This window comes from Gasterosteus aculeatus, chromosome 20 (assembly GCF_964276395.1).
Source record: "Gasterosteus aculeatus chromosome 20, fGasAcu3.hap1.1, whole genome shotgun sequence".
Taxonomy (NCBI): Eukaryota; Metazoa; Chordata; class Actinopteri; order Perciformes; family Gasterosteidae; genus Gasterosteus; species Gasterosteus aculeatus.
In genome coordinates, this window is record NC_135707.1 from 3,923,958 (window position 1) to 3,939,400 (window position 15,443).

At 43.6% G+C, this 15,443-nt stretch overlaps 2 protein-coding genes across 9 annotated transcripts; one reads left to right on the forward strand and one right to left on the reverse strand.

Moving 5' to 3' along the window:
- Positions 1–1,646: 1,646 nt before the first annotated feature.
- Positions 1,647–3,780, reverse strand: glrx3 (glutaredoxin 3). Its single transcript, XM_040164164.2, has one exon. The coding sequence runs from the start codon at positions 3,205–3,207 to the stop codon at positions 2,230–2,232; it is 978 nt and encodes a 325-aa protein (XP_040020098.2). The 5' UTR covers positions 3,208–3,780; the 3' UTR covers positions 1,647–2,229.
- On the forward strand, positions 3,177–14,819 carry bag6 (BCL2 associated athanogene 6). 8 transcript variants are annotated; one of them, XM_078094545.1, is made up of 25 exons: positions 3,177–3,380; positions 4,962–5,049; positions 5,145–5,262; positions 5,769–5,983; positions 6,476–6,547; positions 6,626–6,748; positions 6,976–7,187; positions 7,386–7,518; positions 7,780–7,980; positions 8,064–8,154; positions 8,553–8,618; positions 8,742–9,088; positions 9,173–9,254; positions 9,367–9,701; positions 10,142–10,388; positions 10,472–10,641; positions 10,774–10,827; positions 11,292–11,400; positions 11,611–11,735; positions 12,116–12,250; positions 12,546–12,599; positions 12,685–12,909; positions 13,254–13,361; positions 13,455–13,601; positions 14,284–14,819. In XM_078094545.1, the coding sequence occupies exons 2-25, from the start codon at positions 4,969–4,971 to the stop codon at positions 14,377–14,379; spliced, it is 3,546 nt and encodes a 1,181-aa protein (XP_077950671.1). In that variant the 5' UTR covers positions 3,177–3,380; positions 4,962–4,968; the 3' UTR covers positions 14,380–14,819. The 8 variants fall into 8 exon arrangements, with proteins under 8 accessions (XP_077950671.1, XP_077950666.1, XP_040020096.2 ...); XM_078094540.1 differs by having other exon boundaries at positions 3,178–3,380; positions 8,064–8,286; positions 12,685–12,924; XM_040164162.2 differs by having other exon boundaries at positions 3,178–3,380; positions 8,064–8,286.
- Positions 14,820–15,443: the final 624 nt, after the last annotated feature.

Sequence of the window (15,443 nt, forward strand, 5' to 3'; positions counted from 1 at the left end):
TTCACCTGCGGCCAACAAGAACGCTTGTTGACTCCCACAGAACATTACACACATTATTTAAAATGCACAGATGTATCTTTAGGGTTTGATCAGATTTAATTCATGTTCTGTAACTGGTTCGTGACTCGATAAAGCGCTTCGCTGTCACATCTGTATTCTGCTCCCGGGTTTTTGTGTGTGCAATAAACAGATGTGAGTACCAGGTGTATCTTTGACCGATCCAGATGATTCCTGGCAGGGCCCTCTTCATCTGCGTTCAAAGGCTTTATTTATGTGTTACTTCCCTTTTTTTTTTTCTTCACCACTTTTGGAAGACAAAGTCAGCTCATATTTGAACCAGCGCAACGGCGGTGCTTTTTCTTTTGCAATAAAGTTGCGTCCAAAGTGAAAAAACACATGTGCTATGAGCGGACTTGTTTATTTGTGTTGATTCAATACATAAAGAAGCAGCATGGCTGAACATACCTGGCATTCGTTCACGTTCTGTGAACAGTTCAGCTCAAAGGCATCATGGGAATTCCCTGGGTTTTTCTGCTGGTTGGCTGTGGGTGGAAAGGTGATTTTCTTTTCTCCACTCGAGCAACGTCGCCTGAGGTGGTTTGGACCAAACGTGACAAAAATGATGGGTCGATGAGGAAACAACCCAAACAACATCATAAACAAATGGTGAATTGAATACAATTGGTATTTTGTGCTTTATTTATTTATTAAGTGTTGAACAATGAAAACATGGGAAAATCGTTCACATCATGCAGGAGTTCCATAGCTTCCACAATATCACATCTAGAAAGTCATTCATATTGAAGCTAGAAGCGGCGCAGCCATCACACATGCGCGCACGACAAAGGTACGCACGGTAGGTAAAAAGAATTCAAGATGTGTTAGCTTGGAAATTGTCATGGAAAAAAATATAAGATTTTTTTCTTTTAGAAGAAAGTCAAAATATGATAGGTCAAAAGATGTTTTGGAAAAAAGTATGGATACACAAATGTTCTTTATGGCAGAGCTCAACGAGACGGTTGATACCACACTTTTTTATTTGTTAAAGTAGGCCACAGCCAGCAGGCAGTTTGCTTTGAGTACAAAGGCTGGAAATAGGGAAACCGTGTTTAAGATATTTGATTGATTTGGGTTTAATTGACCAAGCGTTTCCGCTCTAACACGTCATCATGAGGCAAACTCATTGTCTAAGAACATGGGTTCTTGTACTACGCACCTGTCACATGTCACGGGAACAGGATTTCATTCAAATGAATCCCGTTTACAAACGTTACTATTATGTTGATGGACAACATTAAATTGGATTGCTTTTTGTGCTGCAAACGTCTCCATGTAGATGTTCTTCTAAACTGTACATTTACTGATAAAATGAGATGTGCAGAAATCCCCCTTTCAATCCTGACACACACACACTACTGTATGATTTGCCGAGAATTACAACCCTTGAACATTTTTGAGAATGTGGCTTGTAAGTCTGTTCACTTCATTTGATGCATGTTGTTGAATACCACTTTTCCAACTTTGAGGCAGTAGAACGGCATCGTGGGTGTAATCCTTCCGCTTGTATATAATGCCTCGTATTGAAATAGTTGAAATTATATTTCCGACGTTGGCTTTAAAAGTTGAACCAGAAACAACACCAAATCTTACATTTCTTTTGTTTAATCACAATGTTATTAATAAAACTGTTTCAATAAGTGCCACTTAGACAGTAGTATTTAAACCACAGTGATTACTGGGGAACAGTTTTTCTCTTTCAGGTAAAGAACACGTAAACAGGACGGCATGAGAAGTTGAGAGGTTTGGTAAATAATGCTTCGGTAAATATAAATTGTTCTTCGGGTGTAAATTGTGGAATGACAAATGTAAACCCCAACAAATAAAGACAACAGATCATATGAGCACGTCAGATGTTCTCATAGATTTATGAACTTGGAACAAATGCAGGGATTGCTTCACATCACTCCAAACATTTCTTGAGGTGTACATTTAGGAATTACTGAGAGAAAAACAAAAGAAATTTGAGAAGCAAATTTCAAATCTCATGAAATGCATTTTCAAGTTTAAAGTAGAATGTGAACTTATCCAAACAGTTTGATTAATCTATCAATTATTAAATGTATTCATCTCGATAAATCCTTCCATTCACTTTCTGGCCCTGCGTAAGATCGGGCCGATCTGGGCATCAGCATCGGCATCTCGTAGGTCCTGGTGGACCCGCAGATCCACCTACGACTCCCCCTTCAGCACCGACACCAGGTCTCCGCTCTCCTTCAGCTCCTTGAGGATGTCCAAACCTCCGATCAGATCTCCTTTCACATAGAGCTGCGGGTAGGTTGGCCAGTTGGAGAAGGTCTTGAGCCCCTGACGCACCTCTTCATCCTGCAGGATATCAAAAGTGTCATAATCGACACCGGTGCCGTTCAAAATCTCCAGCGTCTGCCTGCTGAAGCCACATTTCGCGGCCTCCTTGTCGCCTTTCATGAACAGCACGACCGGACTCCGGTTGATGATGACCTTCAGCCGCTGCTCCAGGTCGACGGCCTTCGGGCAGGTGTTCTGCAGCTCCCCGGACTCGGCCAGCTCCTTCACTATGTCCAGTCCCCCCACCAGCTCCCCGTTCGCATACAGTTGAGGGAATGTGGGCCAGTTGGAGTAGATCTTCAGCCCCTGTCTGACCTCCTCGTCGGACAGGATGTCGAAGCTGCTGAACTGGATGCCGTGCTCTTTCAGCAGGGCCACTATCTGCCGGCTGAAGCCGCAGCGGGGCTCCTGCGAGGACCCCTTCATGAAGAGCATGCAGGGCGCCGCGTTGATAAGCTTCTTCAGCCGCTGGTTCAAGTCCGCCGCGCCGCTCTCCGCAGCCCCGGCCGAACCGCCGGCGACTGCCAAGCGCTGCACCTTCTTGGTCAGCTCCGGAGCGTGGGCCCCGTCGATGCGGTCCACCTTCTCCCCTGCTTTTAAAAAAATGAAAGTGGGGACCGAGACGATTTCATACTTCTCCGACACCTCTGGCACCGCTTCGGCCTCCAGCTTGATAAACGTGGTGTGAGCGTGTTCCTTGGCCAGCTCGGCCATCACTTCGTTCATTTGGGCACATTGGGGAGCCCACGGTGCCTGGAAATGCACTACAGTTAGGCATTTTCCAGCTTTGGCTAAGAAATCTTCAAACTGCTGTTGTGTTGTCGCCTCTACGAGATTCGCCATTTTTTCTTCGCTCTGTAAAGCGCATCCGCCGTGGACCTTTACGTCACATCCGTTCAGCGCGACAGCTCCTCACAAGTCCTCGAGCTTGTACTAGGAAGTCATTTGCATGTTATTTGATGATAAGAAACAGCTTCATACACTGGATAAGTTGAAAGATAGTGTGACTTTTTAAGGTAACCGTTGGACAGCACTCCACTTTTATACACACACAAACTTATCGAAAGTAACACATAACCGTCGCTTGTCTATGCGTGTTGTAACGTTTAGTTTATGTAGCATTAGCTTAGCCTTATGTTAGCTGGTCAAAGTTAGCATTGTTGCAAACGTTCCCAACGTAATTTAGGCTGAGCTAAATCCTGCTAGCAAGCTGATGCTAGCCATCGGTAGCTGGCTAGCGTTTTCCGTAATAACGGTTGAAGCGGTTTAATTGATGCTAATGCCTGTACATCGACTTGCCTGGCTAGCAAGATAAAGCCGTTCTACGGTCTTTATTAAGCTAACGTCAATCGTCAGGGCTGATAGTTAACTAATGTAACGTTATGATGCTATCCTTACCTAGCAAGTGAGCTTAGCTAATGTTAGCGGCTCAACCGCTAACGTGAGTTTTATTGTTGGGATTTACCTTCAGTTTGTAGCAATTCGCTAACTCCTACATGACAGCCGACAATATTGAAGCTAACCTTCAGCCACTGATGTAATGTATGTTTTACAATAGTAAGAAAGCAACATTTCGCCAGTTTCGTAAATATAGAGGCTATTGTGTGTGTATTTGATTGTATGAATTTGTTATTCCAACGTTTTTGACGGTGCAATTTATTTCTAGATAAAAATAAGTTGTGTCTTAGTAGTTTTTTTTATTATTATTTATACTCTCAATATCTTCTTTTTATTTATTAAGTAACTTTACGACCAGACTTTTTCCCGATGTCCTCGGTGTCCTTCCAACTGCTTGTTTAGTAAAAGTGTAGTCGAAGGACGCCCAAACCCTCTAATTTAAAATGATATGAAATATATAGGAGATGCAAATCCTCCCACACAGGTGGCAGGCTAAACCCATATGTTGATGAATTTTGTTCACTTGCTCAAACTAATTAAGTAATGGATCAATTCTGGGCACTAGCTCGTGGAGGAGGTGTGCAGCAGTACTTAAGTCATCACTAATTGGATTAATGCTGAAAGATCTGTCAGTTTGAAAGGTTCATTCATAAACAGAAAATGAGTGATAAACAACTAGTGTTATCCCTTTTAATTAACCTATTAATAAAAAATACACCAAAAAGGCTAAACGTTTTGCATCTGCTGCTTCGCTTCTGTATATATTTGATCAGGAATTGTTTTGTGCGTTTTTTTGTTTTTTTTTCACTTGATTGTTGCTCAGGTAATAAAGAAAAGGGAGATTATTTAGAGTGAAAATTGCTGTAAGTTGTACACTTGCATCAGACTATGATACACTTTACTTAGAATAGCTTATATTTTGACCAATATTTTCTAATTACTGATACATTGTGTCAGTTTATATGTCAGCTCATGAGTACCAAGAAGTTACAGTAAATCAAAGAAGGAAATGTTTTGAGTTTGTGTAAAAAACATTTCCTCAATTGACTTGTGTTGTCAGCTACAAAATATCCTGCTGCGTTCACACGTCTTAAACGTCTTAAGGGATTCTAATAAAAGGCTTTTATAAACTTTCACATATTGATACTGGCATCAAAATGACAATTGGACTTACTAAAGCATTTTATTTCTTTATTTAGAATCACCATGGAGGAACAAACTGCAGACATCGAGGTGACAGTCAAAACACTAGACTCACAAAGCAGAACCTACACAGTTGGTGCTCAGGTAAATTATTTAAAATATTCAACAAACTCCAGAGTGAAATCACATTTTCAATCAACCTTTGTGGTAGACTAATTTCTGATCCATCTTATTTGTAGTTGACAGTGAAAGAGTTCAAAGAGCACATTGCCCCTTCGGTGGGTATCCCTGTGGACAAACAGAGGCTGATCTACCAGGGCAGAGTCTTACAAGATGAAAGGACACTGGCAGACTACAGTAAGTACTCACTGGGTAAACTAAATAAAAGGCAGATTTTTTTATCTTTTTAGACCTGTCTCAGGATTTATTTTTTGAGCCCCAGCGGGTAGAATACCTGTGTATATTTACTTACTTTTTCATCATCCGCCCATTGATTCTTAACATTTGGGCCACACACATCAAGTAGGAATTATATTTGAAGAGTGCTGCTATTGTACAATTTATTCATTATTTTTGTGTTGATTTTCAGTTGTGTCGGACCACTATTGTTGGAGAAAGTAATTATTGCAGTTGCTTTCAACTGCCAACTTGACCTAAAATAATCAATTTAAAACAAATTCATGCTTTGAGCTGACTTGTGTCTATTGGTAAATACACAGTATTTCTGGCTAAAGTAAAATCTCATCTTGAGGTGTTGATTGATGTATAATTCAGCTAGAATTTATTTTGTTCCTCAAAACTAAAGTGTGATATCAACACGATGATAAGTTTAAATGTGAAACGGTGGTTTTCTGTTATCCCAGATGTGGAAGGCAAAGTGATACACCTTGTCGAGCGGGCGCCCCCTCCGCCCTCTCAGCCTGGCTCGGGGTCAGGAGGCACTTCAGCTGATACTGGACCCAGCCCATCCGCCCAGGGAACATCTCAAGTGCCTCCACATGATCGCAACGCTAACAGCTACGTAATGCTGGGCACCTTTAACCTCCCTGTGAACATCATGGATCCCCAGCATATACAGGTCGGTCTGCTGTCGGGCAATGTGATGTATTCCATTGACTTTAGGTATAAAATGTATGGAACGTATATCTGTATGAGCTGGCTCTAAAGCATACATTTTGACTATACTGCGCAGATCGGTAGAGCCTAGAAATGCACTGATTGATCGACTGTCGCTGAAACAGTCCCTTGTCAGCCAATCTGCCCGTGATCAGCAGAACCGATTCACTGTTCTTTAACTTTTATTAATAACATAATTATATTAATTGTGAAAATCTAACAGAGATCTCACAATAATTTCTGAGGTAACTGAGCATGCAGTCCAGTGTGATGAACAGCCACTTCAAAGTTATTCCCCCTCTGAACCAAAATCGTAACACCTGTGCAGAGGACGAGTGTCCTCATAATACATTATGTTGCCCTAAATTGTGTTTCCTGTCATGAGCATCGGAAGGTTTATCTTGAAGTATTGTTTCCAATGTCGCATTTCTTCTGTGCTGTTGTTCTGCTTTAGATGTCGGTTCAGCAGATGGTGTCTGGTATGGGAGAGACTGCCAGGAATGCCAGAGTCACAACCAGCACGGGGGTAAGATGGCTGCTGATTGCACCCAATCCCACTTAACTTTGCCCTGTGTTTTGTTCATTATCCTCATTTCTATTTCAGACCAATGGGTCTGTGAATGTGCACATTGATATGGACCAACCAGTGCAGAGCGAGCCTAGGCTGAGGCTGGTGCTGGCTGAGAACCTGCTGAGGGACATCAATCATGTCATACACAGGATGGAGGTGAGGGCCCCACTTCAGGGTATTTGTTTAATACACACACATATATGTCTATATATATATATATATGTATATATAGTTTCAACCATTTGGGAACTGTTTGTTACATTTATGGCATTTATTCGGAGAGGATTAGAATTATTTTATCTCTGTTATCATTCACAGTTCTTATCCATTTGGTGCAAACATTCACGTACTACATTTTCCTGCTGTCTTGTGTTTTTTTTCAGGGTACACCAAATGAGCCGTCGGCTCCAACAGATACCTCTTCCACTGCGGCGGCGGCTGCTGCTCCTCCTCCTCCTCCCTCATCTTCATCCACCAGCTCCACTCCCTCTCCTTCCACCCAGCCAATGGACACCTCCCCACCTGCAACAACTCCCCCACCTCCAACAACTTCTTCAGCACAAACTGAGGGACCAACACCCCAACCTGGACCTAAGTAAGACATCTTTTCGATCTACATGGCTCAGATTGTTATTTATACCACATGCAAATAATAATTTCAATCCTTTAAGGCAGGCAAGTAATATTATATATTTCTGTCTGAATACATAGTGATGGTGTATCTTTGTGATGACTAGTTTGGTAACCAGTTGTCCCCAATTTTAATCTGCTTTACCCTCCTTTCGTCCCCTAGCCACCCAAGCCCAGCTGAGTTGGCGGAGATGTTGTCTGAGCTACGGAGGGTGGAGGAGAGACTGCAGCCCTTCATCCAGAGAGCTCACACCATCCTGGAGACAGCCACCACTGCAGAATACAATAACAATTCAGTAAGATTCAAACAGCCAAATAATAATTAACTTGTGTTCTTTTGTGAATATATTGCTGAAAAATATCCTTTTTAATTTAGTTCCGTATATTCATATATAACAATTCCACGGTTATGTCGTCAGTCGTTAAAAAGGTTTAATATGCAGCATTCACTGCATTTACACCCAAAATGTGTTTTTCTTTAATGTTTAATATGTGTATTTAACATAGATTGCATAGCTGTTAAGATGTTGCCCAAGATGGTTTCTTTACTGTCTCAGGAGCGAGAGGAGGACCAGCGCACTCTCATCCTGACGTGGGAGTGTCTCCGTCTCCTTGGCAACGCCCTGGTCGCTCTCAGTGATCTGCGATTGAACCTCATGAGCCCTGTTCCCCGCCACTTGCATGTGGTTCGACCTTTTTCCCACTATGCCACACCAGTCACTCTGCCCGGAGCTGTGCACCACCACATCCCAATGCAAGTAAGTGAAGGCCACCGTGATTTAGTTATTAATGCGTACTTTGAACGCAACCACACTGACTGAGCTTTCACATTCACCGACAGATGAACCTGGGTGCCACAGTGACTGTTGCGGCTAACGGCACTGAGGGACAAGCCCCGCCCACACAACCGGCCACCCAACCGGAGCAGGCAGGTCAGGGACAGACCCCCCCCACACAGACTTCCCCGTCCAATCAGCAGGCTGGACCGGGACAGGCTGGCCCACGTGTCATCAGGATCAGCCACCAGGCAGTCCCGGTGGTTATGATGCAGATGAACACGGACGGTGTGTTGGCCCCTACCTGCCACTGATTGAATGCTCCACTACCGCAAAAGTGTTTGTGTGTCATATTGCTGGGCGACAGTGCATTGGAGTTGAATCATTGCTCATACCACACTACTTCATCCTCCGTGCACAATCCGATCTGAAGCTGCACATTTTGAGCTTCTCTGATTCCCCCACTGACTCTTTTATATGTTATGTAAAAGAGACTGGGATTTAATTAAGTATTGTATTAAGGAGTTCAATCTATTTCTGTTTTGAATGTGCAGGCTCAGGTGCTAACCCCGGTGCAGCTGGACAGCAAATGCCTGGACAACAAATGCCTGGACAACCAGGTAAATTTGTTTTTTAATTAAATTTCAAAAAACAATCACAATTTAAGCCTTTTTTGTGACTCCTGAAAACTCTATTCTTCTCTAAGTCATATTCTAATTTATTGGTCTGTGTTTCCCCCTAAGGTGCCCTCCCCCCTGACTTTATGCGGAATCTCATGCAACAGATTAGCCAATACGCTGCTGCCGTAGCTACTAGTGCTGCCACCGCCACCGGCCATCCCACCGCCCCCCAGGCCCCCCCTCCTGGCTACAACTCCACAGCCAACTCCTCAACCACCACCACGGGTCCTAACACACCCACCACCACACCTACTGCTCCTCCACCACCTCCCCATGCCGGCCCCCAGCCCCAGGCCAGGGTCGTGTTCACCCGACCACCTTTTGCGCCAAACATGCCCCCTCCATCCTTTGGCACTCGGGGAACCACCATCAACGTGAGAGCTGCCATGCCGGGGCAGCAGCCAGGACAGGTGTGAATAAAGGAACTGATTTGGTTCCTTTTCTCTTGATGATTATCAACCTTTGAGTTCTATTGAAAAATCTTGTCTCCACAGCCTTTCAACCCTGCTGCTCTGAACCAGATGATTAGTGGACTGGTTGGACAGCTTTTAATACCAGGACAAATGGGTAATAACGGTATGGTAATTTAGTTTTGGAATTAATAACCGCCAGATATCTGTAATAGTTCAAACATTAGTCAGAGACTGCTGCCAAATTAGTAACATGTTTATCCGTTTTATTTTAACAGCTGGTCAAACAGTCACATCCTCCTCCTCCTCCTCCTCCTCCTCCATTTCCACTTCCTCCTCTCAATCATCCTCCTCTGCCGCCTCCTTTTCTTTCTCCAACTCGAGCCCAACTCCTCCACCTACTACAAGTACTACTGGTCCAGCGGGCCAATCTGAGACTAACACCAGTGAGCCCCAGTCCCAGGAGATCCCCCAAGACTTCAGTGACTTCCTGGATTCTATCCTGGGGGGGGGCGGCGGGGCCAGTGGGGGCCCTATGGGGGCCCCTTCAATTACTGTCACCACATCTGGTGTCCCAGCCTTCATCCAGGGAGTGAGTGAATTCATGCAGCAGGTCAGTGTGTGAATACTTGAATTGAGAGATTTAACAGTAGTTTCCCGTGAATTGTATCTTAATCTACTTATAATTTATGTGGCCCTCTGTCACCCGTTTTGTCTCACGGCTTCAGTATCCTTCGATAGTCCGATAACAAAAGTTGCCGTTGAATGCGAAGAAAAATAATTAAATTCTTGAATTCTACTGTTCTTCTTCTTTGTTGCTCAACTTTTAACATCCAAAAAAGGTAAAGAGCGTTTTATATAAGTTATTATAATTAGTATACACATAACAGGTAAATAAAAATTTCAAAAGCTGCCCGGCCTTCGTCATCACCGTTTCTCCTCATGGCCCACTAGAGGGCAGACCGGCCGGCAGTGAGTGAGTCACTAGTGTACTGCATGTATTTAAAGAAACACTGTTTTAAACTAAAGTAATGTTTTCCGTTTCATTTCTAGGCCCAACCCATCTTCTCTCCACCCCAACCGTCCTCCGGTACCGCTCCTGCTGCAGGGACCACGCCCAACCCCCCCGCAGGAGCCGAGGCCCTCAACCCGGAGTTGTTCACAGGCATCGTCCGTGGCGTCCTGAGCACCATGATGGGCTCCTTGGGTCAGGCCCAGAACGACACCGAGAGCATTGCCCAGTTCATGCAGAGGCTGTCTCAGGCAACCAACATCTTCATCAGTCCCGAGGATCCTACCGGTAATACTGCAGCCGAGGGAACACATCAGACAATGATTATATTGTTTTATATCTTTTTTTGAATTCTTTTTGTTTTTCCTCAGGCTTCTTCGGAGAGCTGCTGATGTTGGTGTGCCAGACGTTTACCATGCCAGACCTGGTGATGCTGCTTCATGGGCAGCACCAGCCCCTTGGCCGCATCCAGCCTCAACTGTCCCAGTTCTTCACCCAGAACTACCTCAATGGCAGAGAGCCCACCGATGAGAACATTACGGTTCGTAACTCCTTTAAATTATTTGTATCCGACTTTTTCCATACATACAAGAGTAGTTGGAATTAAACACAGCTAATTTGACTTTAATTATTGGAGCCTTTCTCCACATTCTGCTCGGTTTCTACCCCCCAGGCTGCGGCGGAGAGTCTCGTGAACGAACTGGAGGAGTATATCAGCGAGAGCTTTGTAAGTGCTTGATGTCCACGCCTTCGCTAGTACAAAACCATATATGACTAAAGGAAGGCCTGCTCATAGTCGACTCACATTTTATCAGTTGAATTAGTTCACTTGTAGACCGTGTGGGAATCTGATGTATTCACAGATAATGAACAAAGCCATCAAAGGAGCCTTATAAATGACACTAATGGCCTCTGAAAGAAGTTTAGTGCCCTGCGGCTTTTCTGCAGGTTAGTTTTACTGAATTCGGGGGAATTTATTGATTTCTGATATTTTTATCTATTCAATATAATATTTATTGAGGTTTATTGAAGAACAGACATCGGAAAATAAACGCAGAAACCCCTAAATAAATGAAATAACAGCAGTCCATTACAGAAATATGTTTCATCACTCCAGAAGACATTTTGAAGCAGTTTAATAGAACTTGTTTTTTACTTGTTGGGTGTTATGTCCATGTGCTGCTCCCACAGAGGGAGTCTTCGGTCACGGTGTTGGACGGCGTTGACGTCACCCGGACCAACATGTCCTTCTTCAGACAGCAGCTGATGCGCATTGCCACCCATATTCTCCGTTGCACGGGTAAACTTCAGAATCCGCTGATCCTGTGATGGTTTATGTTTGGATATTCTGGTTCCAGTTTAGCCTTCGTGTTGAGGTTTCAGCATCAGAGCTAATAATATATATTGATTCTTAATCATAAATACTGCTGCTGATGTTGATTCTCAATGTCTCTGTAGGAATTGTTTTTTTTTCTTCTAATTCGTTATTGTCAATATTCTTTTCATCCAGATGACACATTTGGGCCTCGGCTGCTGCACATGTGCAATCAGGCATTGTTTGAGTGTCTTGCCCTCAACCTGCACTGCCTGAGAGGAGACCAGAGAGCACTCACCGCCGTCATCAACCACCGCATAGTCAGTACACAAGCGCCCACTTTGTCCGCTGAGTAGGCTGTAGACTTCAGACGAAACAGACGTTGGCACGTTAGTCACACAATATCAGGTGTAGTGCTGTGTGCAAAGTCATCTTTACTTGCAACAGGCAAACTAAACTAAAGGCTAAACCAAGTCATGGAGTTATTGACCAGGTGAAGGCCAACAGTCTATTTCTCTTAGTAGTAATAACATGGCATTATAGATTTTAGGTAGCAGATATCTACTGTGTCCATGAACTGTTGCTGTGAGGTCACAATGGTCACGTAAGAAAGAAGCAAACCAAAGAAAAGCTAAGGCGCTTTAACAATCCGTCGAGAAAGTAAATTTAATTCAGGCTTTATTTTCTCTTGTTGTTCCAGCGGAGGATGTCCAGTGACATCAGCCCCAGCCTGGTCAACTGGATGACCAGCATGATGACGATGAGGCTGCAGGTGATTCTGGAGCACATCCCCATCACAGAGGAGCAGATCCAGACCTACATAGTTCACACACAGGTAACAAAACATGCCTGTTTAAACCATCGCTGTATGTTTTAGCTCTGGATCCATGGCGGCCTCTTATGTTGATGGCGATTGGAGGAAATCATCTACATGATGGCGTCGGTTACACTTAATAACTTAAAACCTGCTCACCACAAATTTTGTGTCAGTAGATTTCAGTGTTAATTCATTTATTTCATGTTTTTAAGCTGCATCAGAGTCCTTCTTACCGGATGGCGGTCACGTATCCGGTTACTCGGGACACCTCGTCTGAAAGGGCTAATAAATATTAAATGAAATTCTTTCACAGACGGAGCAGTCTTCAACTGGCACACAAGAGCCTGAACGAGCACAAAGTGCAACGGTGAGCACGCCGCCTCTTTAATGAACTCGGTTTGACGTGCGCCTTTTCGGTTTCCCTCATTTCACTATTCTCCACTTCTCCAAAGATCGGGGACACCCTCTCACCAGCGGCGGCCACCACAGCAGAGGAGGCCATGTCGGTGTCGCACGACACGAGGGCGCCGTCCCGGGAAACACGGGTGTTGCCTGGAGACCTCGGGGCCTCCGGAGGAGCTGCGCCACTAGGGGGCGACATGGCGGCGGCCGGAGCCGAGGGAGGGAGCGTCGAGTCGGCCCGACAGTCGGAGACTTGGGCGGCTGCAGTTCCGCCTGTGAGAGCGCACACAGTTTGTATCCGCTTTCAACGTCGATCCTTTCTTTGTAGCACCGCCCGGCTTCACGTTCAGTGTTTACTTGTTCTTCTTGCTAATCCAGTGAACTCAACTGGACACACTGGATCTAGCTCAGCCTTCTACAATATTCTCACTAGTACTAAGATGGACAACAAAACTGTGTCCACACAAACTTAAAGTACAATATCAATTATTTGTTTCCTCTCTGAGCTGCAATGGAGGAACTGTAACAAAAAGGGCTTTAACTTGAAAACAGGCTTTTGTAAGATGCACCTGGCAAACCAGGACCTCCATCTTCATTGATAGCTGTGTGTGTGTTGTAGGAATGGGTGCCCATCATCAGGTGCGACATGATGACCCAGAGGAAGATGAAGGCTCAGCCCCCGCTGTCCGACGCTTATCTGCACGGCATGCCGGCTAAACGCAGGAAGGTAACCGGATCGGTCGTAACTCGAGTTATGACGTGTGGACGTCACTTTGTCCATGCCGTCTTCAAGGTGTGTGTGTGTGTGTGTCTTTTGCAGACGGGACTTGGTGGCGGAAGCCTCCTCTCTCTCTCTGACGCGGTGAGCCAAGCAGCCAGGGCGGCGGGAGTGAAGCCCATCACTTCTGCGGAGCGATTACAAGACGATCTGGAGAGCCAGGAGCTGAAGGAAGCGTATGCAGAACAGGTGAATTAGTCCAGGGACACAACCTTTGGGTTCATGTCTGCGGTCTGGTCCTTTTAGTTTTGTTATGCACTGGCTACCATCACATTCTCTCACCGTCTTTATGAGGACACGCGGTTACGCTGCTAGATGTATCTTAAGAGTTATAGGTCTATATTAAGTAAATGGATGGAAAATGATAACGAACGTGAGCTTGAAATTTATATTAGCATTTGTAAACATTACTCTTGGAACGTAATATCCATTCCCAGTATGCTTTGTTTTATTTTTTCATACAATTAGATAAGTGCAACGATTGGTTGGACAATCAAATACTCAATTATAGAAAAATAATTTGTATTTTCACAAACAATTAATTGTTGAGTTTGTCCATCACAAGAATCCACAGAATTTATTATTAAAATGTTCTTAGTTAATGCTGCCGAAAATAACTGTTAAAATTGTTTTGATAAAAGTAAACTGACATCATTATTTATTTTTGTCGATATCCATTCAACTCTCTCTCGTCTTAATCTAATCCTTCAGCTGTAATGTCGGCTTGCATAATGTCGAAGCTGTCGCGTTTATCCCCTGAAGGTCAAGGAAAAAACATAAATAAGCAATATTTAATTTGCAGAAGACCTTAGCGAGCCACGGAAAGTCACCTTCTGAATTCTCCATGATAATCAAATCTCTTTAATCTCAGGTTAAAGCGGACATCAAGAAACGAGTGAGAGAAGACCCGGATTTCAACTCTCAGCAGTCCCCCAACGCGCACAGAGCCTTTTCATCAGACTCATAATCGAGTGCAACGGATATGAAAGGTTCTCGCTGTTTTCATCATTTTTATTTCTTTCATTGTCATTCTCCTCACACCCCAACACTTTCTGTGTGGCTTGAAAAGCAGTTAGAAGCTCTTTTGACTAATTGCCTCATGCTAATGTGACTATTCTCCCAGTGCCTATTTATTTTGGTCCAACATTTAGCTGAGAAAATGTTCCTAATGCGATGGGGTCAGACTAATTCAGGTCACTTTAATTCTGCTTGGATCCATGTGTCTCTTTTGCCCTCCTATCCTCGTGTTACTTTGTTAATATGAAGCCCAAATTTTCATTATTTAGTGGATTTTAGACTTCCTGTAAATACTCTTGAGTGCAGGAGTATGCTTTCATGTGGCGAACAAGCGGTTTGGTACATGAATGTAAAGTAAGCTTAATAAAAAAAATACTTGATACAGTAAAAGTGTTCTTGTTTTCTGCTTTGAGGTTGAAAGAAGACTAATCGCTTACAACAAAGATGAGTGGTGGCGATTTGTGACTTAAGTGATGCTAAATAGTATTCCTTGATAATGAATAAATACAACTCCTGATTGTATGAAATGTATCAACTAAATTTAACGCGACAATACTGTCAATCATCTGTGCTCATTTCATTTTTAGCTGCTGTTACGGTCTGCAGACCTTAATTAAAATGTTAATCCTGCTATAATTTACTTTTGTTTAAACTCTGCTCTCCCCAAACGACGTTTGACCCTGAGAGTACATCAATATTTTCTTACCCAGATGTGTGGGTATTGTACAAATACTAGCGGAATATCAAAACAGAATATGCAGCCTTCCCTTTCATTAAAACTATGAACATGTGGAGAAAAGTGTGCACAATATTTGCTGTGAATAAAATAACTTGACAGCAGACCTCGATTCTAAAAGGTAAGAGGTCTTTAAGTGCCAAACTTCAGGTATTTGGATCATTTGTGGATATCCAGTAAGCTACAATTTATATAATAAACTTTAACTTAATATGGTCATGTGATTGAATGGATCCATTTTGTAACCTGCTCAAACAGACTGCAGCTCATGCTGTGCA